This window comes from Zootoca vivipara, chromosome 4 (assembly GCF_963506605.1).
Source record: "Zootoca vivipara chromosome 4, rZooViv1.1, whole genome shotgun sequence".
Classification (NCBI taxonomy): Eukaryota; Metazoa; Chordata; class Lepidosauria; order Squamata; family Lacertidae; genus Zootoca; species Zootoca vivipara.
In genome coordinates, this window is record NC_083279.1 from 76,924,271 (window position 1) to 76,949,660 (window position 25,390).

The 25,390-nt window shown below is 38.8% G+C and overlaps 1 protein-coding gene across 3 annotated transcripts in view; it reads right to left on the reverse strand.

Moving 5' to 3' along the window:
* The window catches only part of B3GLCT (beta 3-glucosyltransferase), a 75,110-nt gene that overhangs the window by 27,867 nt on the left and 21,853 nt on the right, over positions 1-25,390 (reverse strand). The window contains exons 4-9 of one of the 3 annotated variants that reach the window (XM_035114902.2): positions 22,750-22,789; positions 19,345-19,454; positions 8,541-8,617; positions 6,833-6,944; positions 4,338-4,474; positions 2,818-2,881 (exon numbers count right to left, since the gene is read on the reverse strand). In XM_035114902.2, the coding sequence (XP_034970793.2) occupies positions 2,818-2,881; positions 4,338-4,474; positions 6,833-6,944; positions 8,541-8,617; positions 19,345-19,454; positions 22,750-22,789 (540 nt within the window). Of the gene's footprint in view, positions 1-2,817; positions 2,882-4,337; positions 4,475-6,832; positions 6,945-8,540; positions 8,618-18,270; positions 18,345-19,344; positions 19,455-22,749; positions 22,790-25,390 lie in introns of those variants that run through there. The other 2 variants (XM_035114907.2, XM_060273802.1) reach the window with 2 other exon arrangements.

A 25,390-nucleotide genomic window follows, 5' to 3' on the forward strand; every position in this document is an offset into this window, starting at 1 on the left:
AGATGTCTGAGAAAGTTGGTAAATGTTCACAGCTGTGCAGACACGCATTCTTCTCTGCAGCTAGTTTTAACATTTGAACAATAATAAGTCCGTAAATTTGTGGGAAATCAATCAAATAGAAAAAGAACATTTGTAAAATACACATTTTAAAACTATGTGTATTTTGACTACTGCATTAGTGTGCTTTCTTGATACTACTTCACAATGTGGCAATGTAACACACATAACTTCGTAAGATAAAGAGGTGTGCAATCTTCTTTTGCATCAGTGGAAAATTTTAAGGACTGAGCTGACTGCTTTGTAATTTTTATATCACGTGCTTTTGTCCCACAGACGTCCTAAGACCTAGATAATTTCCAGTCTTTAACAGTAACGAGCAAAGAACTCATGATGCTCATGGCTTGTTAAAAGTTAGAAAGCAATGGGAATAGGACATCTTATGATTCATACTAGGTGGGGGAGAAGGAACCCTGGAAGGATTAATTGTAAAAAAAATCCACAATGGGCTCAGCATGTATCCTTAAAAGGAAGAATTAATACACCCAAAAGATGGGCTGTAAAAGAATACAGTAAAAATGAATTATATTCCATCTGGAAAGGCACAGCAGCATACTGAATGTGGTTGAAAGGAACAGGAATGAAATAATGACCCAAGGCATCAGATGCTTTTGAGTGCACAGGAGCATATCACAACTCCCTTCACTTTCAATAATGCCTAGCGTTACTATAAATTGTCACAGGAAAAGGAAAAAGAATGCTAACCTTTAAATATATATCACATTACTATTAAATGTAGCTTGCAATTCCACAAGCGTAGATTCCCAGCTGCCACTAGAAATGCCCTTGTCCCCAATCTGAACATCATTAAATCAAGTGAAGAAGGAAGACCTACACATATATGTGTTGCTCCATTTTCAAACACATATTCCTGGCTAATGGGACAGATAAACCCCTCCTGTAATCTGAGGCTACTAGAGATGAAATTTTCACTTCTTAACATCCAGCACATCTGTGCTAATTGTGGTTAGGCAGAATTCATGTCCTGTGTTTTGAGGGAGAGAGATAAAAATGTCCCATATTTAATCTTTTCTTTCTTTCTTTCTTTCTTTCTTTCTTTCTTTCTTTCTTTCTTTCTTTCTTTCTTTCTTTCTTTCTTTTAAATCAGAACATCTTGCAGTGAACAGCTATCAAATAAGAACTTCTGCTTTAACAACTGTGCATAGCTGTCAAGTTCTCCCCTTTTTTAAGGGAAATTCCCTTATGCTGAATAGGGCTTCCTCGCGAGAAAAGGGAAAACTTGATACCCATGTGATACCCATGTTATTGAACGAGTCTTTCCTGTCCTTTCTGTTTTGGTGCACGACAGGATTTGAATCAGCGTAGTCCTGGATGGGTTAAAAATAAAGCCTGAAGAATTGAAACAATTTCCCAGGTGAATCCCCAGCACTCAGGTGAATGCAGAAGCCTTTTTGTCATGTCCAGGCATGCACCAGAGCTCCCGAAAAGGTCTGAATTAGTTTGACAGCCTACAAAGAGTGCTATTCAACTCATTATACCTTTTGCTAATAAATGAAAGAAGTAATGTGCTATTTTTAAAAGGGTTGTACTGCATGATACCACACTGTATTGTTGATATGGTGATATGGGGTCACCTTTGAAAAGCTCATGAATAAGGCATTGCACCAAAACGGGCTACTGACTGGCATCTTGCAGAGGAGAGAACATGTGGAATATACAGTATTTATGAACCTTTCCCCTGCTACCAGCAATTATTTTTCAGACAACTGTGGAAGACGGTTTCTGCAATATTGCATGAGTTAGAAGGAAAGTTTGGCATACATGACATGATTAGATTCTCTTCTGGACATTAGCAAAATGGATTTCAGCTGGAATACAGATTGCAGACTGCATCAGCTTTGTTGGATGACCACTAACACAGCTGTATTCATGTCAATTAGTGTTCTACTTTTGCTGTGGACTGGAATATTCCCCAGGTTTATAATGCTTCTGTACATGTTTGTGCACATGTAGCTTACCATATAGTTCACACAGATTTCAAGGAGAGCATAATACAAGCTAGGAAACAAAGAACCATACAACTAGTCTAGTTCCATGCATTCATGGTTATTTTGGAGTTGTTTTTGCCAGCCAGGCATAAGCGGCATGGTAAACTGCCTTGGAAACTGAATGGAGATTCAAAAATGGTGTGTGATATGGAGGAACTAGCTGTTCAAAAACAAAGTAGTAAAAAGTCACTGTGTTTGCACAAGCTCCTTGCATTAGTAGCTTTTTGAATCCTATCCCCTATTATCTGCATAGGCTAAAATAATACTATGTGGAGCCTGAAAGAAAATGTTTCAACATGGAGTGCTCATATTCAGAGTTCCAGCTAGGCAACCATGCCCATTTTCAGTATACTCCATTCCATCAGTTACCACCCCCACCCCATTTTTCTTCTCCCAACAGTCAATATGCATTATGTGGGTGCTAAAACATGCTCAGTTGTCGGTGAGCTGTTCTGAGGTTGTTGCTATTTTTCACCTCTTTAAATCCCCATCACCCAAAAATATTTTTGGTACTTTTGCAAATTTTGGATTCTCCCTGAGCCTGCTATGTATGGGTAGTGCTGTTTTGGATACATAAGGATTGGCACTCAGAGAATAAGTTCACTACTAGCGTATCATATTGGTCTTCACTATTCCATATAATGAACAAAGGAAGGAAATAAACACTTGTATCATTTCCCTCCTCCTATCACATGGACCCAAGATAGGTAACAGCAAAAGCAAAATTTTCAGAGTAACAGAATGGTCTTACCTCATATTTTAAATCTATTGTAAAATCTGACTTCAAAGGTTCATTCTTCAGCCTCTTTGCAAGCCTGTGCAGTAAAATAAATAATAAAAATAAAATGAGTTGTTTTTATACATAATACACACACACACACACACACACACACACACACACACATCACATACAAATCGGATACAGTATATACAAACTAGAGGCTTTCAGTGATCATGCTATTACCTAGATTCAGGCATCCCCAAATTGCGGCCCTCCAGATGTTTTGGCCTACAACTCCCATGATCCCTAGCTAACAGGACCAGTGGTCAGGGAAGAAGGGAATTGTAGTCCAAAAATCTGGAGGGCTGAAGTTTGGGGATGCCTGACCTAGAAGCATGAACACATAATATCCTAAAAGACAATGCATACTTCAATACTGCTTTTTATGTATTATTCTTATTATTCCAATCCACTCTTCTCCACTTTTCACTATCCTTGCTTCATCTATTTCCTTCCTCTTTTTACTGCCTCTATACATACCACCCTATCCCAGTTCCCAGATATAGAGAGCTAGCAGAGGCAGCTGCAGTGCTCTTTCAAGAATATCTCTGCACTGGGAAGAGGTTCTGCCACATGCTTACATGTCTAGAGGCGATTGCCACGTGAACAGAAAAAATAAATGCTGAATACCTAAGACAGAGGTGGCTTTAAATTTTCACCTAGACCTGTGGACTTTGTTGCCACAACCAAGAATGATGGTCAGTAGAAGTAATAAATAAATTGTAAGTTTTTAAAAATATTAAAAATTGGTAGTTGTCTTGGGAGCCATAAAAAAAACTGCTAGGGGTTGGATATGGCCTGTGGATCACCTATTTTTTAAATGGAGGCATATGCTTAGGTAATAGAAAGGCTCATTATTCAGCATTTTCACACTGTCAATTTCTCCACAACGAAACATGAAGATTAGTCTTTGAGATTTTAAAAATAGCTCCATAAGAAATATTTTTGCTTCTAGTTTCAAGAGGAGCAGCTTTTTAGTCTGTTGCAGCAAAAAGAGCGTAAGTCTTGTGGCAACTTGTTTCCAGACACAGAAAGAAGATCCACAGTTCAGTAGCCAATTATTTCTTGCTTTCTCATGTTCCCCATCTGTAGCATTTAAATATTCTCAACTTTTGCCCAGGTATTTTACTAAGAACCCCTAAAAGATACTTGGCTAGCATTTAATTTTGCCTATATGTTAATAAAACAAAGTTAAATGCAAATACCTACTGTATTTCCCAACATGTACATTTATGAAGAGGTAATTGCTTATTAATGTGCTTTATAATACCCTTGTGAGATAGTGCAAGCAGTAAAAGGGAACAGAGTGTTTACAGTTACTTAACATTGGATAAAAGCTCATTTGTGATCAAAGTCTAATCTCAATTTATATACATGTAAACATAGAGACATTTAATGTTTAACATAAATCTTTTACTTCTCCAGAGCATTTTACAAACACCAACCATTTAGTAAACAAATTTAGAAAGATCACAAAACTGAATTCTTACTTCTTGACAAGTGGAATACTAAGTGCCCAGCCAGCAGCAAAATCTGGAAATTTAAAAATTGAAGGGTTTTCTGCAAATGCATAATGGTGAATAATTGTAGATTCATCATCATGTAACGCTTTCCCTAAAAAATATTCCTGTGGAAGAAAATAATAGAATCATAGAACTATAGAGTTGGAAGGGACCCCAAGGGTCAAGTCCAAACACCTGCAATGCAGAAATCTCAATAATAGTATCCATAACGGATGGCCATCCGACCTCTGCTTAAAAACCTCAAACGAAGGAAAGCCCACCACCTTCTGAGTCAATTCCCCTGTCAAACAGCTCTTACCATCAGAAAGTTCTTCCTGATGTTTAGTCAGAATCTCCTTTCTTGTAGCTTATATCTATTGGTTCAGGTCAGGAAAAAACAAGCTTGTTCCATCTTCCATGTGACAGACTTTTACATATTTGAAGATAGCTATCATATCTCCTCTTTTCCAGGCTGTACATAGCCTCAGCCATTCCTCATAAGGCTTGGTTTCCAGATCCTTGATCACCCTGATTGCCCTACTCTGCACACGTTCCAGCTTGTCAATAGCCTTCTTAAATTGTGGTTCCCAGAACTGGACACAGTACTCCAGGTACGGTCTGACCAAGGTAGAATAGAGTGGTACTATTACTTCCCTTGACCTGGACACTACTGTAGATGCAGCCTACAATAGCATTAACTTTTTTTACTGCTTCATCACACTGTTGACTCATGTTACGTTTGTGGTCTACTAAGACCCCCTAAATCATTTCTGCAAGCCTGCTGTCCCCTATCTTATATTTGTGCAGCTGATTATTCCTACCTCAATGTAGAACCTTACATTTGTCCCTAATTATACTCATTTTGTTAGAGACACTGTTGGGTATCTAGTACAGGCATCCCCAAACTTCAGCCCTCCAGATGTTTTGGACTACAATTCCCATCATCCCTGACCACTGTTCCTCTAAGCTAGGGATCATGGGAGTTGTAGGCCAAAACATCTGGAGGGCCGCAGTTTGGGGATGCCTGATCTAATGAATACTTTTTACAAAGCTGTGTGGTGAAACGTAAGGCCAGATAAACTTTTCATTTCCTTCAAAAATCCCCAATATGGAATGCCGCACGCCCTTTTGGACGATACATCACTGACGCTTTTGTCTATCAGTGTTATGCAGCTTCCACGTGAATTGATAAATATATACCAGCAGACAGTACTTTGATAGGCAAACTACTCCTCATATAATTAGAGGTCTTTCACTCATTGTTGATATTGTATATGTCATTTACTGTTTTATATTTGTAGGTGGAACAGATTCAGGTAGGTAGCCGTGTTGCTCTGACGCAGTTGAAATATGTAAATTAATAATTAAACAATGTCCAGTAGCACCCTAGAGACCAAGTAAGTTTGTTCTTGGTATAAGCTTTTGTGTGCATGCACACTTCTTCAGATCACAGTGGAACAGTTAGTGACAATAGTCTGACAGCACTATTTACCTTAGTGAATCAAGAAAAGGTTAGTCTATATGCAAACTTTCCTCCCCATACCACTCAAGCAGTGGTAAAAAGTTTTATTCATTGGCCCAGGAAGTGATAGGTTATTGGCCAATAAATGCATGGCATTAGAACAGATACTGAATCTTAATCGTACACTAAAATTTCTATTCAGCAACTTGTCAACTAAGCAACAGGAGTAAGTGTACACTAATCTGCTGTTTATTCATATAATTAACAGTTGTTAGCTGCAATTAATGGAAGAATCTTTCCATGACCATATGTGGTAATTACTTTATCTTAGCCACACACTGGAAACCATTTAGAAACAATACCACAATATTTTGTGAATGCAAGAAGAGTGGTGAAGTGTAGTAGAGGGAGCAAAATTTTTGCTACCATTTTCAAGGTTCATTCATATCCAGAGGCTTGATGATGTATTTAAATAATTCTATACATTTAGATTAGGCAACCTTACCTTTGTAGAAGCTGGACTGATTCTTCAGCAAGGCTTGTTCGATACTGCTTAAAAGTTTTGGTCTTTATAATGCTTTCTACCAATTTTCCACAAATTGATTTAGGCTACTAGTATGTAATTTTCTAGATGGCCACTTACTGTGAATATCTCTATTTTTAAAAACTGGTTGCTAATACCACTGCTATTCAAACACAGTACATGGGTAGTTTTGTCCGTGGACATCTCAAAGGTTTGATCTTGAGCACAGTGATAAGTAGAGGAATCAGTACCAAAATGTGTAATGCAATGTAGTCTCTTTGACCTATGTTCATCAATTACCTTCAGTTCCCACTGCAGTATAATTTTTAGTCATTAAGTGCTCCTATCAGAAGTGGGAATTTCTTTATTCATTAAAGCTTTCCTTATTCTTAGAGCATTATATAAAAGCAAATTAACCAACATCTCTATTTCTAAGCTAGTAATCTAAATTTCCAATTTTTACCTCAAAATGCAAGTAGTCAATGAATTTAACTTCACCTTAGACTTGTCATATCCTTCAAGTATTTCCAGTAGCTTTACAAGATGTATTCTTGTATCTTCTTCACAGAAGAAAAACCATGAAGAATTTCTGCTGTATGTAACAGAAAAACTGACAAAAGAAGAAGTTGGGATTATTGAGAAGACTGGGAAGGATTTAACAGTGTGACCCTAGACACGTCTACTCCAAAGTAGTTCAATGAGACTTACTCCCAGGTAAGTATGCTACTAATATATGCATTGTATCTTAAATGCAAAAATAAAGAACATTTAAAGAGTCACATGAATTGATTTTCATCAGCAATATAGCAATGGGTACCTCAAGCAACAAAAAGCAGTGTTACAGCCCTGCTCAGACATAACAGGAAACTGGACAGGTGTCCCTTACCTGTCAAAACACACCGTAACCAGCAATCATCTGATCAGTTGTTACAGCATGCACCTTCGAAGTCTTTTACAGGTGTAGCTGTGCCTTCAAAGGGACATGGCTATGCTTGCTGACAGCACCAATCACCTGACTGGCCCTGACAGTGAGCCCCTGTGACTACACTGCAGAGATCCTAGTGATGAACAACTTACTGTAACCAATCCCACTGGGGTTCGCTGTCATGCAAATAAACAACTGTGAGCCTATCATGCAAATAAACAACTGTGAGCTCACTCAATTCTTTTTGTAACCACATTTGTAACCTTATTTGGGAGGGGGAGAATAGTTTTGCAGGTCAAATTGGGAACTGTGCTGGGCCAAGTTAGGCCCATGAGCTAGAGATTCCTCACTACTGCATTACATGAACAGCAAATCTCAAGCTTGCACACTTGCCCCTTTCACACACTAGAGGAAAGGAATGTTGGTTTTTTTGTTTTTAAATCACTCGTTAAATCTGTCTTTTGCCCCTTGGTTTCTCCCTTCAATTTTTGGACTGTTTCATATGATGCCCTCCCAATTATTGTTCTGATTATATTTAATGTGCAATTGTAAAGAGCTTGGGTAGCTGATGCGAGCTGGAAAAAACAGGAAAAAACATTATACAGTCATACCTCAGGTTACAGACGCTTCAGGTTGCGCCAAACCCGGAAGTACTGGAACGGGTTACTTCCGGGTTTCGATGCTCGCGCATGCGCAAAAGCACTAAAATCACGCTTTGCACATGCGCAGAAGCACTGAATTGCAACCCGCACGTGAGCAGACACGGCACTGCAGATTGTAAACGTGCTTCCTGCGCGGATCACGTTCGCAACCCGAGCATCCACTGTAAAGGGGAAAGGCATATCCGAGGTGCGCCACAGATGACCTCTAACCCCTTTATACTGGCTCCAAGGGCCCTATGTTTTTCCACATCCACTCACAGTAAATATCTGTAAAACATCACACACTTCCAATAAGCTTCTTGAACCTTTATGGCCTTGCCTTTATCTCACTATTGGTTATAAATCAAAGTCCTCCTCCAAAGAAAAGGCCTTCAGTTGAGTATTGCAGATATGATGTGCACAGTAAGATGGATGTGTGAAAGGAGCAGTAGAAGGAATGTGTGCAGACATGAGAGAACAAAAAAAGGAAAATATTTAGCTCAAAACAAATATTGGTGGTGGGTGAGCTACCCCTTTCTGCTACATTTTCACTGCAAATGATTTTGGTTCTACCAAACAAAAACCACTTGAACTGGCCTGAGCAGCTGCCTCACAAATTATACCCCAGTATCACACTTACTCGTGCATTAATGGTAGAATGGTCCATGCACCTTCATGCTTGTCCATCTGATGAATAAGCAGAACTGTGGGCATCTCCTTTAAGAAAAGGGTAAACATTTTTACAACTTACATGTTAATAAAACATTAGTACTGTACATTGTTTTAAACATTTTGGTTTCAGCTTTTCCTGCAAAACGTGTTCACTATAATTTCCCATTTCCGCTGTACTCTTTTTAACAAAACAATTCTCTACTGTTCTGTGTTTTAACCTTTATTTTTACTTTAATTATGTTTATAACTGGCTTAATTTTTTATTTTATCTGCTCTTATCTGATTTTTATAGGGTTTAATTGTGATATTCTAATATTGCTTGCTATAAATAAGTGTTAAAGGGGAGAAAACACTGACCAATACATGAGCCAGTTTAGAAGTGACAAACTCAGCTTAATCTATCATTCTTTCTGAAACAGAGAACAAGGTTGGGCTATGTACTCCTCTCACATTTCCCCATGCAGTGCCTTGGATACTGGTTAATTTGAATCAGTGTTTCCTATTATACCCAGACTTGCATATTTTAGCATAAATCAAGGTTTAATAACCAGGATACCTTGAGTTTAAGCCACAGTTCAGATTTAATAGGAACTATGGTAAGTTAAGCAGTATACAAGTGCTGAAGCTGGCATGCAAGGGGAGAGACAAAAATGTGGTTCCAATGGTCTTTCCTGGTGCAATAAACTATGGTTCATTGACCTGAACTTGCTACTTCTGAATTAGCCTGCCATAGAATGCTAAATAACAAATATGGGGCAAATTTATGTTGGCTCCTTGCACTTTTATAATAAATCTCGGGATATCTGAATTTAATATATTCAACACTGAAGAAGAAGAAAATAAGTATCAGATACCTTGTGCAGTTTGGGCTGTTTTTGTTTTTACTACACTGGGATTCTATTTGAATGGCAATAAATCAAGTATGCGTAATTCTTTCAACAACTGGGCATTTATTGCAATTACTGTACTGTATTTTACTTCCATAGCAGTCCTACCATAAACACTTTTGTCTCTTAAAATGCCAGCTATTTCTATCACCAAATGCAGGCTTTCTACTAGGATGAATGAAGGGGGTAAATCTATTTATAGCTGAGGAAGCTTGCAAGTTAGGCTCCATGTCAAACATTTCCCTTCAAGTAGAAGATGGGCTTCTTATCTCAGCAGCCTTTTAAGAAAGGAATAATGGAGCGCTGCCTGAGCAACCTTCAACAAATGCTTTGATTTTCTTTGAGAATAACTGGCTGGATTTTGTTCTTTAAAAAAACAATTTCAAGTGTACTTGCAAGCTTCATTTACACACTCAGGCCTCCAAATATTTCCTTTCAATTTTGCCATTACAACTGCTAAGAATATATATTCTGCAACTTTATCTGTTGTTTTAGCACATCAAGATTACCCCATTTACCATACCATTACCCAATATTTTTACCTACACTTCTTCCTAAAAATTACATACGGTTCCCCAATACTCACTGAATTAAACAAGCATCAAACTTGCATAGCTCCAGTTAGAAGAACTGCTTCATGTGCCTTTAGATAACGGCCCTTTTGAAAATTTTATTCCATGTTTCCTACCCATGGACTGCACTCTGCCAGGCAGCAATCAAGTAGACCAGGCACAGGCTAGCAGTTACCTTTCTTGCCCATCTAATTCTATATGGGGGCCAGGATTAAAGAGGCTTTACAAGTTACCCCGAGAATAAGTTTTTTTGGAAGGGCTTCTCAAAGTGCCGACCCTCATGCTGCAAGGCAAGCACCACTCTGAAGAACTGGGGTGGGGGAAACAATTCTCATCTATTTTAGGCTATAGTGTCAATAGCAATAATCAATATGAAAGCTAGGTAAGTATCTTTTTGATAATTGTGGATTCTTAAGAGTGCATATTCTCATATTTATTGTGGGACTAGATCCAATTTAAGTCATGCTTGGAGGCGAGCCATTAAAATCTATACAATTTTCAATGGGTCTCTTTTAAACATGACCAAATTTGGATCCAACACACAATAAATAAGGTAACACAAACACTGATGATCTGAATCAAGCCCAGGTAGCTGGGATAATTTTACAATTATCACTCTAGTAGTTTTACTTTAAAACTATTTATAGGTAACCCTTTAATTGGCAATAAACATGATAACTTGTGCAATACTCTTATTTTCTGATATTGTCATTTAATATCACTTTAGCAAGTTTATTTTTTTAATTTTGCATGCTTTTATCACCATTTAAAGAGCATAATTATACTAATGTTGCATTATTTATTCATGACCAGCACTAAGCAAAATAATAACACCCTTGCAATTTTCACATGAATGGAACAATCCGTTCTCATAAATTAAAATTCTGAAGTTTATTACCGGTAGATACCGGTATTTCATATCAGGTTTTACAAGTGAAGTCCAGCTTTAAAATATGAAAATCTTCCATGTATTCAAAATACAAGGTTGTCAACTGCATGCTATTTTTGTAGAGACAGAATTCCATTCGAACATAATTCTAGTAATGGACTTTATATTCAAAACAGCATAAATAGAAACACAGTTAGTCCTACTGCTATACTCAAAATTTAAATGAACAGCATAATTGCAGGCATGCTGCCAAATTGTTTGTACAGCCTGCAGCAAACAGCAAGTAATAAGTGGAATTTATAGCAACCTAATCATTTTATACTCTCGGTCACTGGCTTTAATCCAATGATAGTCTTAGCATCCCAAAGGAGCCCAAGAGAATTAGCCCAAGCTCCAAAAAGCAAAATGAGTTTCATAAGCCTTAAGCAACTAATTCACATGGATCTCTTAGGTAATTTAACAATTTTATTATCTTGATGACTTAGATGTTTTCCACACAGAAAAAGCAAAAAGCAAAAGCTCTGAAGTCACAAATACAGTATTAAGGAAATTAAAGTCCATTTACAAATTTCACATAAATGCCTATTTCCTTCCCATTTCCATTTATCCCTAAATAAAAAAAGTCTCCTATGCATTTTGTCATCTGAAAGCACATTCAACCAATTTTTTGAAATACCAAGTAGAACAAATTGAGATGATTAAAAAAAACACAAGTGTATCTCTGAAAATTGTTAAGCCACAATATTTGGATATGCATGATAAAGAGGAAGAAGAGTTTGGATTTGATATCCCGCTTTATCACTACCCTAAGGAGTCTCAAAGTGGCTAACATTCTCCTTTCCCTTCCTCCCCTACAACAGACACTCTGTGAGGTGGGTGGGGCTGAGAGACTTCAAAGAAGTGTGACTAGCCCAAGGTCACCTAGCACCTGCATGTGGAGGTGCGGAGACGCGAACCCGGTTCCCCAGATTACTAGTCTACCGCTCTTAACCACTACACCACACTGCCATTTTGAAAGAATAGTAAGCTAGAGTTACTACAGTCCTAAAGATATGAGTAGCTTCCATAGCACACAGAATATTGAATGTCACTATAACTACAATGGTCCCACTGAAAGGGCAGTGGGGCAAATGCATCCTGATACATTATTTGTCAGTTGCTATTCTAGTAAATATAATACACCATACTTAGCCTTTAGGATTGTGTTGTCAATGTAGAGGCTCCATTATGGCCAATATACTTTTGAGGTACTACACAGATGGAACGTCTTACGTTCCAGAACTCCTCCTATACTCATCAATTGGTAATTCTGAACCATATGGCAGGTGTTTGGTTTTTTTTTGAAGAAACAATTGCACTACACAGCTTCTGACAATGGTTGCTATGATTCGCAATTCAGCAGCAAGCCCCATCCTATATAAAATTGCATTATCATGATGCCAAAGATCATGACAGTGCAGACAATGGCCATGTTTGAATGATTTTTCATAACTTCATAAACCATGTTTTATGAAGCTGTTGATGAGTGCTGTGGCCATAGGTTGGTCTCTTCTCTTTCGTCCATCCCTTGTTTCTTGCCAGCATGGAGATCTTGGTTACCATTAAACAATTGTTTATTCATCTCTTTCCATAAGGCATCCCAAAGTGATTCACAATATATATATGTTACATATATAAAAAGTTAAAATGCAATAATAACTATAAAACAGACAGCAGAACATACATAACATCCATTCAAATCCAAGCCCAATACAACCCGGGATAAAGTTTTTAAAAGGATTGTTGATAGGGGGACACTTTTAGCAGATGCTGAAAAGACAATAGATAAGGCCCCAGTCTGATTTGTAATGGGAGGGAGTTCCAAAAGGGAAGTGCTGCCACACAAAAAGCCCAATTCTGAAATTGTGCATCCTGATAGGATGGTCCCATTACTGAGTCCAAGCACTGGTCCAAGGCTTGCATGGTCTCTCCCGATTTAGATGTTGCAGAGAACTAGAGCTACTGATGACACCTTGGTCCAAATTGCCTAATAACCGCTCCCATGTTACGTTGCATCAGGGAGAGGATGGTGCTCTGGAGCACCACACAGCCCAACTGTCAGGGATGCAAGAGATAATCACCCCAATCTATTCTCTGCAACTGATGCTGAAGACAGGACCAAAAATACTGGAAAACAGTGCCTCCAATTCCATCACGCTGACCAAAAGCAATTCAGCCAGAACCACAACTGCAATGGGTCAAGAGAACTGGTTTCGTCCAAGATTATTTGCAACTGTTACACCACAATCATCTTAATCACCCAGAAGGGGGAATTTATGACAGGTGGTAGTTGTCACAAAACAATGGTTCCACGGTGGATGTTTTCAGGAGTGGTTGATTCATCTCCTCTTTCTAAATGGCCAGAACCACTCCTTCCCACCAGGATGCATATTGATTACATCCTGGACCCATTCAGTTATACTCACTCAGCAAGCTTTAATTAGCCAAGAGGAACAGGTGTTGACAGAACACATGTTTGGCTGCATGATTTATTTATAAAAATATATCCATATTGCAATTTCATGAACTATATCAAAGCAGTCTACAACAATTAGGGTTGCCATATTTCAAGAAGTAAAAATCCAGACACAAAAGCAACCCTGACAACAATCAAAGTATAAGAACAGCACAAAAAAATAAATCGTTGCTAGCACTTTGTCCACTGCATAAACAGTTTGTGGAGGTGAAGGTTGCTGTAAATGGGCCCTGGAAGGCACAATCCTTTGGAATCTTGTACAAGCAATTTATATAAGTATGCCTTATTCATTTCATGTGAATAAAAGATGTTTTCTTTTATGAAAGTGGTTCGTTTCAGAATAATGCGTCACATTTTTCTTCCCCACTAAACTACACTGTGTATGCCAATTAACATCTCCAAATGCTAGTAGGAAGCAGAATGTCTTATTAACACTACTTCACATTAAAATAAATGCGTACATGCAGCAGTAAAAAATGAATGTAGAAAAATTAACAATCCACTAGCAAGACAGATGGAAACTACATATCCTGTAATTATGTTTTGGCAAGCATAACCAACCAACACTGGAAAGCTCATTAGGACAGGTAATAAAATCTAATTCAAACAGAACATTCACCTATAACACCAGTTACAGTATGACTGTAATTTGACTACCCTCTGAACAATTTTTAATGGTTGCTATCAGTTACTTCCTTTTTCTTTGCTTGCTTCATTTATATCCTGCCCTTCCTCTAAGGGAGGGATGAGGAAACTTTTGGACTGCCTACACTGGATCTTTACGAGGATCAGTCTCATGGGCCAAATTTGACAGAAAGGTGGGGTAACTCAGTGGTCAATCAAATGCCATTATGACATCACATTTGTCAAAGTCCTCTATACAGGGCTTCCAATGTGACTGCCAGATGCTTGGCTTTGAGATACTGAGTTGCGCATGTCATTATTATTTTGGCATTGTATATATTATTTAAATTTTCATGTAATGGGTGTTGAAATGCTGTCCATTTTTGTTAATTAGTTTTTGTAAACCACATACAGAGTTGTTTAGTTTGTGATTTATCTCACTGCATTCCTTGGGCATGGTACTGAACTTAGCAAAGGAGATGCTTGGGAACCTGCAATGGCTTCAAAGCCCCTTTATGTTTGCAAAGGGCTTTAAGAAAGCCCATACACTCCTGTATGAACCTCCAGAGACTCACACGACAGCAGTGGGGTTATGTAAATGTCCTTTGCAAAAGTACTTTTTATTTTCTGTATGCCACAACAGCAGCAAGAATATTGATAGCTAAGAATTGGAAAACACAAGAGGAAGAATGCCAAATGAAAATGATGGACTATATGGAACTGGCTGAACTGACTGGGAGACTGCGCGATCAGGAAGAAGAGTCGGTGGAAGAAGATTGGAATAAATTTAAAGTATATTTAAAGAAATATTGCAAAATTGATTAGTATGAAGTGATTTGGAAATGTATAGAAACTGCAGGTTTAGAATTATAGGTTAATTTTTGAGGAAAGTTTAATATAAAGTGTGTATGAGTTGAAGGGATATAGAACTTGCTAAAGATGATTGTTAATGAAGTGCAGATAGGGGGAACTCGAGGAAGTCACCCTAAAATGTGAAGAAAAGATTAAGAATTGAGAAAGATATACTATTTTGTGTTTATTGTTATGTATATGTTATGTTGTGGTTGTTGTTTTATTGTGTTTTAAGTATAAAATGAATTTAAAAATTGAAAAAGAAAAAAAGTACTTTTTAAGTATGAAATCTGCTGTTTTATTGCTGTCATTTTGGTGTCTGTTGATGTGTTATTTTATATTGATTTAAACCCAACCTGGGAACTGATTGGTTGAATGGAGTTATATAAAGGCAATATATAAACTATTTAAATATTTGCATTAAAGAAACACAATGTCAAATTTATGTTGAGCATCTCGAGTGAATGCCATTCAGCCCTAGTGAATGCTAGCCAACCAATGCCATAAACTCTGTATCCCTGCATAGCTGCAATGATGCTACAACAGGAGAAACACAGAGTTCATAATAATAATAATAATAATAATAATAATAATAATTTATTTATATCCCACCCATTTGGCTGGGTTTCCCCAGCCACTCTGGGCGGCTTCCAACAGAAGAATAAAATAATTGATTAAAGATTAAAAGCGTCCCTAAACAGGGTTAAAAGTCGCAGGATCAGTTTCTATTGTCATAACCATCATTTGAGGTGGTGGTGGTGGTAATAATTTGCATAAAAGTTGTGCAGCAAAAAATATATACATACATTTAAAACTGTGCATAGTACTGACCTCTAGTGGTAACCTTTCTGCCTAAGTAAAGTTTTAATTAGAGTAATTTAGGAGAACGGTGAACCTGACGTTATAGCTATCACTCTTTCTTTAGACTAATTGGTGGACAATCTGTTAACTTCTGACTCCAAAAGGAACATTCTCTTCCATGCCAAGCATGCCCAAACCTGTTTTTCAAAGATCCATAATGCAAAACTTGGGCATGAACAGCACCACCTCAGATGAGTTAGTAGTATCAGTAGCCACCATCAGGCAAGCCACAAATGTTTCAGTCCCATAATGTCTGCTTACCACAGCCTTCTGCAACCTGACCAAAAATGTATATTTTAGGAGCTTGTAGCTAGTAAATCTTGTGTGTAATTTTAATGATGATTAATTTGGACATAGAAAAGCTACAGATTAAAGTGTGTCAGAAATCCAATTCTTCAGCCTGGAAGCATGTCCCCAGGTATTTCATATGAGGCTTCTTTAAGTGTTCTATATCATTTTACATTGAAACTCTGATCAAAAATAAACCACGTTCAGTGTTTTTTTAAAAGTTTCTTTAAAAATCTCTACTACAATAACCTTTACCCTAAGATAGTCTTTACCTGCCTGGAATTATTATTTTTAAAACATTCTGCAATGTAAACTGATGACAGAACATTCACTGAAGCAAATAAAAATACTTCAAACAGAAGCAAAGCATTTTGCACTAAAAAGTAAGGCTTTTCAAAGAATACAAAATGGGCATCTTCCCATTGCTTTTATGCAGTATTTCTCAAATGGACCCACAATTCAGCAACAGCTAACTTTTCTGCAGGTGAGTAATGTCATCTCAATCTCCCAAATCAGGTTGGGACAATGAGGCAAATGACAGAGAGATTCCCACCACAAGCGTAAGTGGATTAACAAAGGCATTTTACTAGGGGTCATTCAACCCAACTGTGTTTTGGTTACTGGTGGAAGACCTCACTTGCCTCCTGAAACTTTGCACTGCTCTCACAGGTGTTCCATATGCCTCCCACAAAGCAGCCCACCCCACACTTTGAGAATCGCTGGCGTACTGGGAAATAATGTAGGAGTTTAAAGTGTTACACAGTAGTATTTATGAAGTCTGTGTAACAATGAATTTAATAGATGGGTGCAATAAATTACTTGTTCAATACTATTTTATCGTTTTAAAATAGGTTTCCACCCACATAAAAAGCCTTTTGTTTCAATTATGTTATACTGCAATCAAGATTAAAATCTCACAGCGCTATCAGGCAGTCGAACATTTTTTTCTAACCACTCAAGGAGCATGACTGTATTACTCTCAGAACATTTCACATAGCTTGGGATGCTTTGTAGCTTCCCTCCCTCCAACTCTCCCCCCCCCTTACAAATTTAGCATTTCCCATTTATTTCGCCCTGGCATCAAAACTCCAACATATTTGCTTTAAGCTTCTGGCTTGAAGTGCCAGAATTTGTCAGGGCCCCTGAATAGATGCAGTATGCTGTCGCTGCAGCTTTCTGTTTCTTTCCCTCATCTGATGAATTGAAACAAGAGAATTTCATTTGTTTGTTTTAGAAAATGCTGTATACAATCATATCAATCCAATAGAAACATCTGGACTTTTAGCATCTATGTTAATGCATATCCCACAGAAAATAGTTCCCCATTAATTTAAAAACCAGCTGCATGCTTTTTACAGTGACAATAGAGCTGGATCGCATTCACATATGGCCTGCCTTATGTTATACAACCCTTGATGCTCTGCCCACCCAGTGTCTTCTGTCCCTTCCTGCCTCTTCAGTAATCCAGTCCCTTCCCAATGATCCAGCCTCCCCTAAAGAATTTTTGCTTCACCCCTGCCCTCCAGTGGTTTCCTAAAGATGCTCCTGTTCCAGTAGAATAACAATGAGGTAGATACAAACTGGGAAGTGTAAGCGCAAAGCGTTTGGTCTAGAGCAGTATAGCATCCCCTGGAAAGATGCTCTAGCCCAGGCATCCCCAAACTTCGGCCCTCCAGATGTTTTGGACTACAATTCCCATCATCCCTGACCACTGGTCCTGTTAGCTAGGGATCATGGGAGTTGTAGGCCAAAACATCTGGAGGGCCACAGTTTGGGGATGCCTGCTCTAGCCACTACACTCTGTGGTTGTACCTCTGAGCCATCTCTCTCTGTCTGTCTCCTGACAGCTGGATCACTGGGAAGGAATAGCGGGAAACAACAGGATCACTGAGCAGAAACACTGCGGCAAAAATGTGCTTCTTTTCTTTACTGCAACCATGGTATCATAGGAGGTGGGGCGGCAGAAAGGGACAGGCAGACAGTTATGGCAAATGAATGTGTGTGTGAATTAATAGAGGGGTGGGGTATGTGAAAAGAGAGAGGAAGAATTTGGGTGGCAATTATCTTAAGAACATCACAACTCCCTACCTCCCTACACAGACTCTCTTAAGATCACCACCACTCTACCATGTTTCATTTTTCCTCTCTTGAGATTCTTACGAGAGAAAAACAAAAAGAAAAACAATGTGGAGTAGCTATAGCCCACCTACCAGCAGCACATGCCTCCCAAGAAACTACCTCTGAGGAAATGCAACTTGACAGAAAAAAGTTGCTGACTCCTGACCTACAACAAAAAAGTATAATTCAGCAGAATGAAGCAAGCAAGTATGCAACTTTTTGTTGAAGGTGGAGCTGCTGGAGCAACTAAAATAACATGCACTCACTTGCCCACCTGCCTGCCCAGGTGATCTTTCTCCTGCTGTTGTGCAGTGCACTGGAAACATTTTATTGTTTGCTGTGAAGAGGGGAAAAATTCTACTCTATTTGTCAGTAGCCCGGGGGGGGGGGGCACACAGGAAGAAAGACTGTGTCAGAATACCCAGTGCAACTCAGTGCTAAAGGTGGGTTTTAAATTTTCTTTGACTAAGATGATTTTGATTAAGCAGCTTTATTTTCAGGGCAGAACTTTGGAAAGTGGGAGCATGTTTTATTTTTTAATGGAATGTAGGGACCTAACATACACAATCATTGCCAGATTAAGGCAACCCAACCCTGATTAAGGTTGGTTGAAGCCTTGGAGCTGTACTAATTTGAGCAGTGGTGCAGCAGTACATGACCCTCTAAACAGACTGATGCATCCATGTTCTGTAAAGGAATCGAAATCTCATGTCTATAATACAAACAGGAAGTTCCCATTTGCAGACATTTATTACCTCCTTCCATATCTTCACAACAGCCATGTAAAATAGGTTAGGCTGGACATTGGTAACTGGACTAAAGCAGGAAGTGAGCCAAAGCAATGATGAGATAAGTGCACATATTCTGAGTAACTTATGTTTTTCAAGGTTTGGGGAGTGGCAATGTTTGTTGTTTGTGACTGCTGTGAAACGGCATATGCTCAGGGTTTTGCTTTATTTTGTTTGTGATCTAACAAGACTTCCTTTGCAGTACTTCATTCCATGTATTCCTTTGGGGGGGAGGAGGAGGCCTCCAACCATCTTAATCAACCCTTAGAAGCTTTATGAAATGGAATTCTGTGCCTACTTAAATATATTGTGTGCAACATATTCCAGAACTATAACTCTAACTTGATGATTTTTTAGACAGAGGCTATCTATTCATACCTTTCCAAGAACTGCAGCTTGTTTGAAAATACTTTGTTTTAGATCATCTGCTTTCTTCAAATGAAAAGAATTCCTTTGACTCTGGATGACAAATACTATTTCTTTTAGTTCTGTGAATCAAAAATAAGTAATAATCATTAAAGGAGGGGGGAGAGACAGTGAATTTCAAGGTTATTGCAGACAGAACTTTTTAAAATTAAAAAAAAATCAGTTATTCAAATAATTAACTTGCCCAAATAAGGATCTGTTGACTTTTATAAAACTCATGGAGACAACATGAAATAAAAGCTTTCATTTTAAGGATGGTATTGTCTCATTTGTTTCTGAACCAGGCTGAAAATGTTCATTAGCTTGCCACAGAGATTTCAATTCACAAACAGTGTTGTGTGAAAAATAAGACTCTCTGTAATTGTAAGCTGGTCACACAAATTCAATCAAATTCAAAAATTGTTTCTATATTGAGACTAAAAGCAATTACACTTTAACCTAAAGCAAACAGTTTCCATCAGTCAGTCATTTCTGCTGAAGATGAATCAAGCCCCACTGAAAACAAATCTAAATTTGTCTCATAAATGCAGAGAGAGTTCACATAACATTCTCAAAATATATGATGCTCTACTAAGCATATATAACAGAATCTATTGCAATTTCTTACAATGACCCCATCCCTCCCTGGTTCACAGCTGCCTGGTAATCACTGGCTGTTCACATAGTTTACAAACAAGTTGAATAAAATACCTTCTAATCGAAAAGTTGTCTAGTGATATATGGATAGCTACTCTTGCTGGTTGTTTGCTCATACTTAGTAGCAGAGATCTTAAAGTCAATGTAACTATATATGCTGTTACATACAAGTTTGTACAGCTATTCATGGTATCATAAACCAACAGGCATATGTATTGGGGTGTGTATAAAACGCTGTTACCTAAACATAGGATTTTCTTTGCTTTGGTATTACCGGTAGGTGTGAAACCTTTTTCTCCTTAAATAATCTATTTGTTCCTTTTCTGAAACTTGAGTGTAAAGTACAACTCCACTTTAGTTAACCCACTCTTTCCCATAATTCCTGTAGTATTGTAATACATTGAAATACAGGTGTTCTGTAGATCCTTCCTCATTATGCTCACCACCTCATTGTAATCTTTTAAAATTCCCTAGGAACCAATGGACAAAAATATTCAAGTTTGCAATACAGAAATTATAGTTTTATATACTGCTTTTCAGAGCTAACTCACAAAGAAGTTTACAAAATAAAGCATAATAATACAAAAATTAAAACTAACAAACAACAAAAAATAGGACTTTACTAAACAGTGGCATCTGTGACTGTGATGTGTTGGTCCTTCTACAATGGAAAGAAAAACACTTTCACTGCTGTAAATACAACCTTTTCTGTAACTGTTAACATACAGTTGTAAAATCACAAAGATAAAAAAAATAGTAAGATTACTATATACTGTAGGAAATTTACTTCAAATAATTTTATATATGTTAAAGAAACAGTGTATGAATCTCAACACTTATAATTCTCACACCAGAAACAGGCTTTAGGAGGCTTTCTAGGTTTCCGAATTTGGTTTTAATAAAAGCTTAAACTGCCCTTCTAATATAATATTATATTTGAAATATCTAACATAATGTTAAATTTCAAGTATCTGTGTGCTTCTTATAGAAATCAAAGGCAATCTAGTTGATGACTTAGCAATAGTCTTTTTGAAAGCTATGGCTCTCAGCATCCCTGCCAATTAGCCATGGTGGCTGGTGCTAATGAGAGTTGCAGTCCACAACTTCTGGAGGGGACTGCATTGGTTATCCTTGGTTATCCCATATTTGCCAAATACCACACCTGCAAAGTTTGCTGCATTTCTTAGCCATGATAGTGCTCATGCTTATGAACCAGCCAGTGCCAAAATCCACTAAAAATAATATTGAGATTAAAGGATGTTCCAAAAAAAGACTGATTAACTGGCAACTCTGCACAAATCATCTTGAGGGGCTGAAGAACTAAATGGATTAATTCTAGCTTATTATCATCTTCATCATGTTCAATCAGTAATCAGCTGGCAACACTGTAAGCAATGCTATAATTTTTACATGATCACATTTGTAAGAGTGGCAAATAACAGTGTAGACTACAGGTGAAGTTGAGAACCCCCCCCCCCCAAAAAAAATTAATAAAGCTTTAACTGCTGCTAGAAGAAATAGGGGAAGAAACATGGAAGGACTATAGTTCAGCGCTAGAGAATATGCTATGCCAAAGCCCAGGTTCAGTCCCTGCTATCAGGTAGCAGGTTATGGGAAATATTGCTGCTTGAGACCATGGCCAGCTGCCTCCAGTTGGAGTAGTAGACAATACTTAGTCAGATGGGTGGGGGAGTCTGTCCTTGTATAAGACAGCTACCGTACCTTCTTATATAAAAACCCACAGCTTTAGATGGCTTTTAAAGGGATATATATATATATTCTGTGACTAGTCACAATAGCTATATCACCATCTGAGGCACTACTGTACACCACCAGGAGCAGGACTGTATAGGCCCCCGCTGATATGAGGCAGCCAATACATTGCTGAACTGTGGCATTCCACGGGCCTTCATTTAGCATTGAGCACCCAGGACAAGAGGAAATTCCAGCAAACATTGGACAAAAAAGTCCAAGATTATCTGGAATTGGCTTTAATCTTCTTAGGCTGTAATCCTGTAATTTACCTAGGAGTAAGCCCCCTTGAACTCAATGCAATTTATTCCTGAGTAAACATGCATGCACTGTTAATGAGTGACAGTGGTGTGCACACGTGTGTGCATTATCTTTTGATTAAAATAAATAAAAAGTGAAAGCTAATTTTCTATTTCCCCCCACTGTTTTCTCTTAACCCAACACAAGTGAAACGTTAAATGCTGAGACCTCGATATACTGTAATAACAACCAAGTATGTTGGGACCACCTTTCAAAATAACTAGGCAGGAAGGGCACCCCACCCCAATGCCATTGAGTATCAACTACTGGGGAGCAGCAACTGGAGAGAGGCTCTTGCCTTTGTGTCCTGCTTGTGGACTGCCCAAAGCCATGTGGTTGGGAAACATGATAAAGGACTAGGTCAGGCATCCCCAACCATTGGCCCTCCAGATGTTTGGGACTACAATTCCCATCATCCCTGACCACTGGGTCCTGTTAGCTAGGGATCATGGGAGTTGTAGGCCAAAACATCTGGAGGGCCACATGTTGGGGATGCCTGGACTATGTGAACTAGTTTATCTGATCCAGGAGGGCTCTTAGGAGTGACAGCAGTAATGTCTCCAATGGCCCAAGAACATGCTATACAGGATAACCTGACAATGTATGAGATATACATGATTCAGTCTAACAGACATGCTGCAGATTGAAATACTGAAAAGGCTTACTTACCCTTGCTTATTTTAGTCGAGTTTCCACTTCTTTCTGACGTCTGTATTAAGATAATACAAACAATATAACCATACATTAAAATAAGATGTGATGGTTTGCTTAAAACTTGCTAACTAGCCTGTTACAACCCCACTCAAATAGCTGTGCAATCTCAATAAGGCATACTAAATCCCTAAGGCAAGAATTATTATCCCTATGTTGTATGAAAAGAGCTAAACCATAAAACATCTAATGGTAAGCCAGAGTAAAACAACCTATGGTTTACTGGGAATGAGCAATTGTGCTGGTGCATGCTCTTCAAATCACCCCTCCTTCCCTTGCTGTACCAGAAGGAAAGAAACCAGAGCACTGGTTTAGTGTCATGTGCAAACCAGCAAACTGTTTCTCTGCAACCATGAATGCTGGTTCGCACATAATACTAAGACAGCATTCTGGTTTGTTTTCTCCTGGTGCGGCAAAGTGAGGAGGGGGCATGATTTGTGTGGCATGCACCAGCATTCTTCCCTGTTCCCGGTAAGCCACAGTTACCGGTAGTTTAACTCTGGTTTACCATTACATGTCAACTAGGCCAGAGACCAGAATCTTGTGTAAGACCATCTAATGAGTTTCCAGCTCAGGTTAACATTTAAATTCTATACTCACATTTTTAGCTGCTACGTTATACATCCTCCAAGTAACTAAGCTTACGTAATGTAGAACTGAGTTTATGTATATTACTTAATTTTTGTTTGTTAGAAATTTAATTGCATAAATATGTTATCAGTGTTACCATTCTAAAATGTTGTTTGATAACAATTAATTTGGACTAAATACCTAATAAAAAGCCATGATAACAATTAATTTGAAGCACCAAATAAAAAGCCATGAAATAAAGATTACTAAAATGCACACACTTAGAAGCGTCACACTCTTATGTGATATACAAGTAATCTCAACATTTAATGAGGCTATTAATCTATGGAAAAACCCTCTATCCAAATTATATTGCAACCTAAATAAATATGAAGAAAGGTTCCTGCAGAGCCCAAATAAAACCCAGTAAATCTAAGATTGTGTCAGAATTTGTGTCAGAATTTAAGCTTTGCACTTAAAAGCAAAGAGTTCACAGTCCCATCACCCAGGAAACCACATTCTAAAAATATCTCAGCTGCTATTCAGCAGCTACTAAACAAACTGAAATGAAGTGTGTTTCTCAGGATTGTCTGTAAATTGTGTTGACAAACTGGCCGCAAAGTAAAAGTAAAGAGGAAGCATTTTTCTGAATTCCCCTACAGAATCATAGCATTTGAAGAAACCCAATGGGGCAACTAATCCATGTTTCTGCCCTAAAGAAGTTACCATATTTTTCCATGTATAAGACGCCCCCATGTATAAGACCACCCCTATTTTTTTGAGAGTCCCATGGACTGCAAGAAGATCAAACTTATCCATTCTGAAGGAAATCAGCCCTGAGTGCTCACTGGAAGGACAGATCCTGAAGCTGAGGCTCCAATACTTTGGCCACCTCATGAGAAGAGAAGACTCCCTGGAAAAGACCCTGATGTTGGAAAAGATGGAGGGCACAAGGAGAAGGGGACGACAGAGGACGAGATGGCTAGACAGTGTTCTTGAAGCTACAAACATGAGTTTGACCAAACTGCGGGAGGCAGTGGAAGACAGGAGTGCCTGGCGTGCTATGGTCCATGGGGTCACGAAGAGTCGGACACGACTAAACGACTAAACAACAACAACTTTTTTTGAACCCAAAATTAAGAAAATGAAACCCTAAAATAGAAGTGAAAATCTGGATGATTGGCGGCGGCAAGTTGTCAATCTTTTGGGGGGCGATCACCCTCAAGTTTCCAGCAGAAGCAGTTTGCAGCAGAAGAAGTTAGCAGAAGCAAAGGCAGCAGAAGCCGTTTCCAGCAGAAGACGTTTGCAGAAGCAAAGGCAGCGCCTGCGGGGACACCACACACTCCCCCTCGGTGGCGGCTGCTGCTGCGGTGAAGCAGGCTACCAAGCAGGATGCCAAGGAAGAGCCGGGGGAAGGCAGCGGCCGCTCTGCGTCGGGCCATGCCGTCGAACAAACTGAGCTGAGGAAGGTGGTGAGCGGGCTGGGGGCAGGGTGGGAGTTTGAGAGGGGAAGAGGGGAAAAAAGGAAAGAAGGGCAAGGAGAGGTAGCTGAGGCAGCTCTCAGCGGTGGCGGTGGCAGCTGCTCTCGATCCGGTGGTCAAACCAGCGGGGGCTTCAGGAGGCGAGCCAGTCACCAGCATGCAGCCCGGAGGGGGGGGAGGGGGGACGGCAGCCTCAGCCCACCCAAGTCCAAATCCTGGACATATGCTTAAATATTTTAAAAATTCCCCCAGATGCCCATGTTCCGTTACAAGATGACCCCCATTTTTTTACTAATTTTTAAAAGCAAAAAAACTTCATCTTATACATGGAAAAATACGGTATATGTATACCCCAATACTCAGAGCATGGTGTATGAGCCAAATCCAGTTAGCGGAGTCTCTTCTGCTGATCTATTATCACTCTGCTTTCTTCTTTCACTCTGCCCCATACCCTTTCCTTTCCCTTCCCTTCCCTACACTAAATCAGAAGCTCCCAACTGTGTAGGTGTATGAAGAACCTCCCATGCAAACCAACACAGCAGCACTTA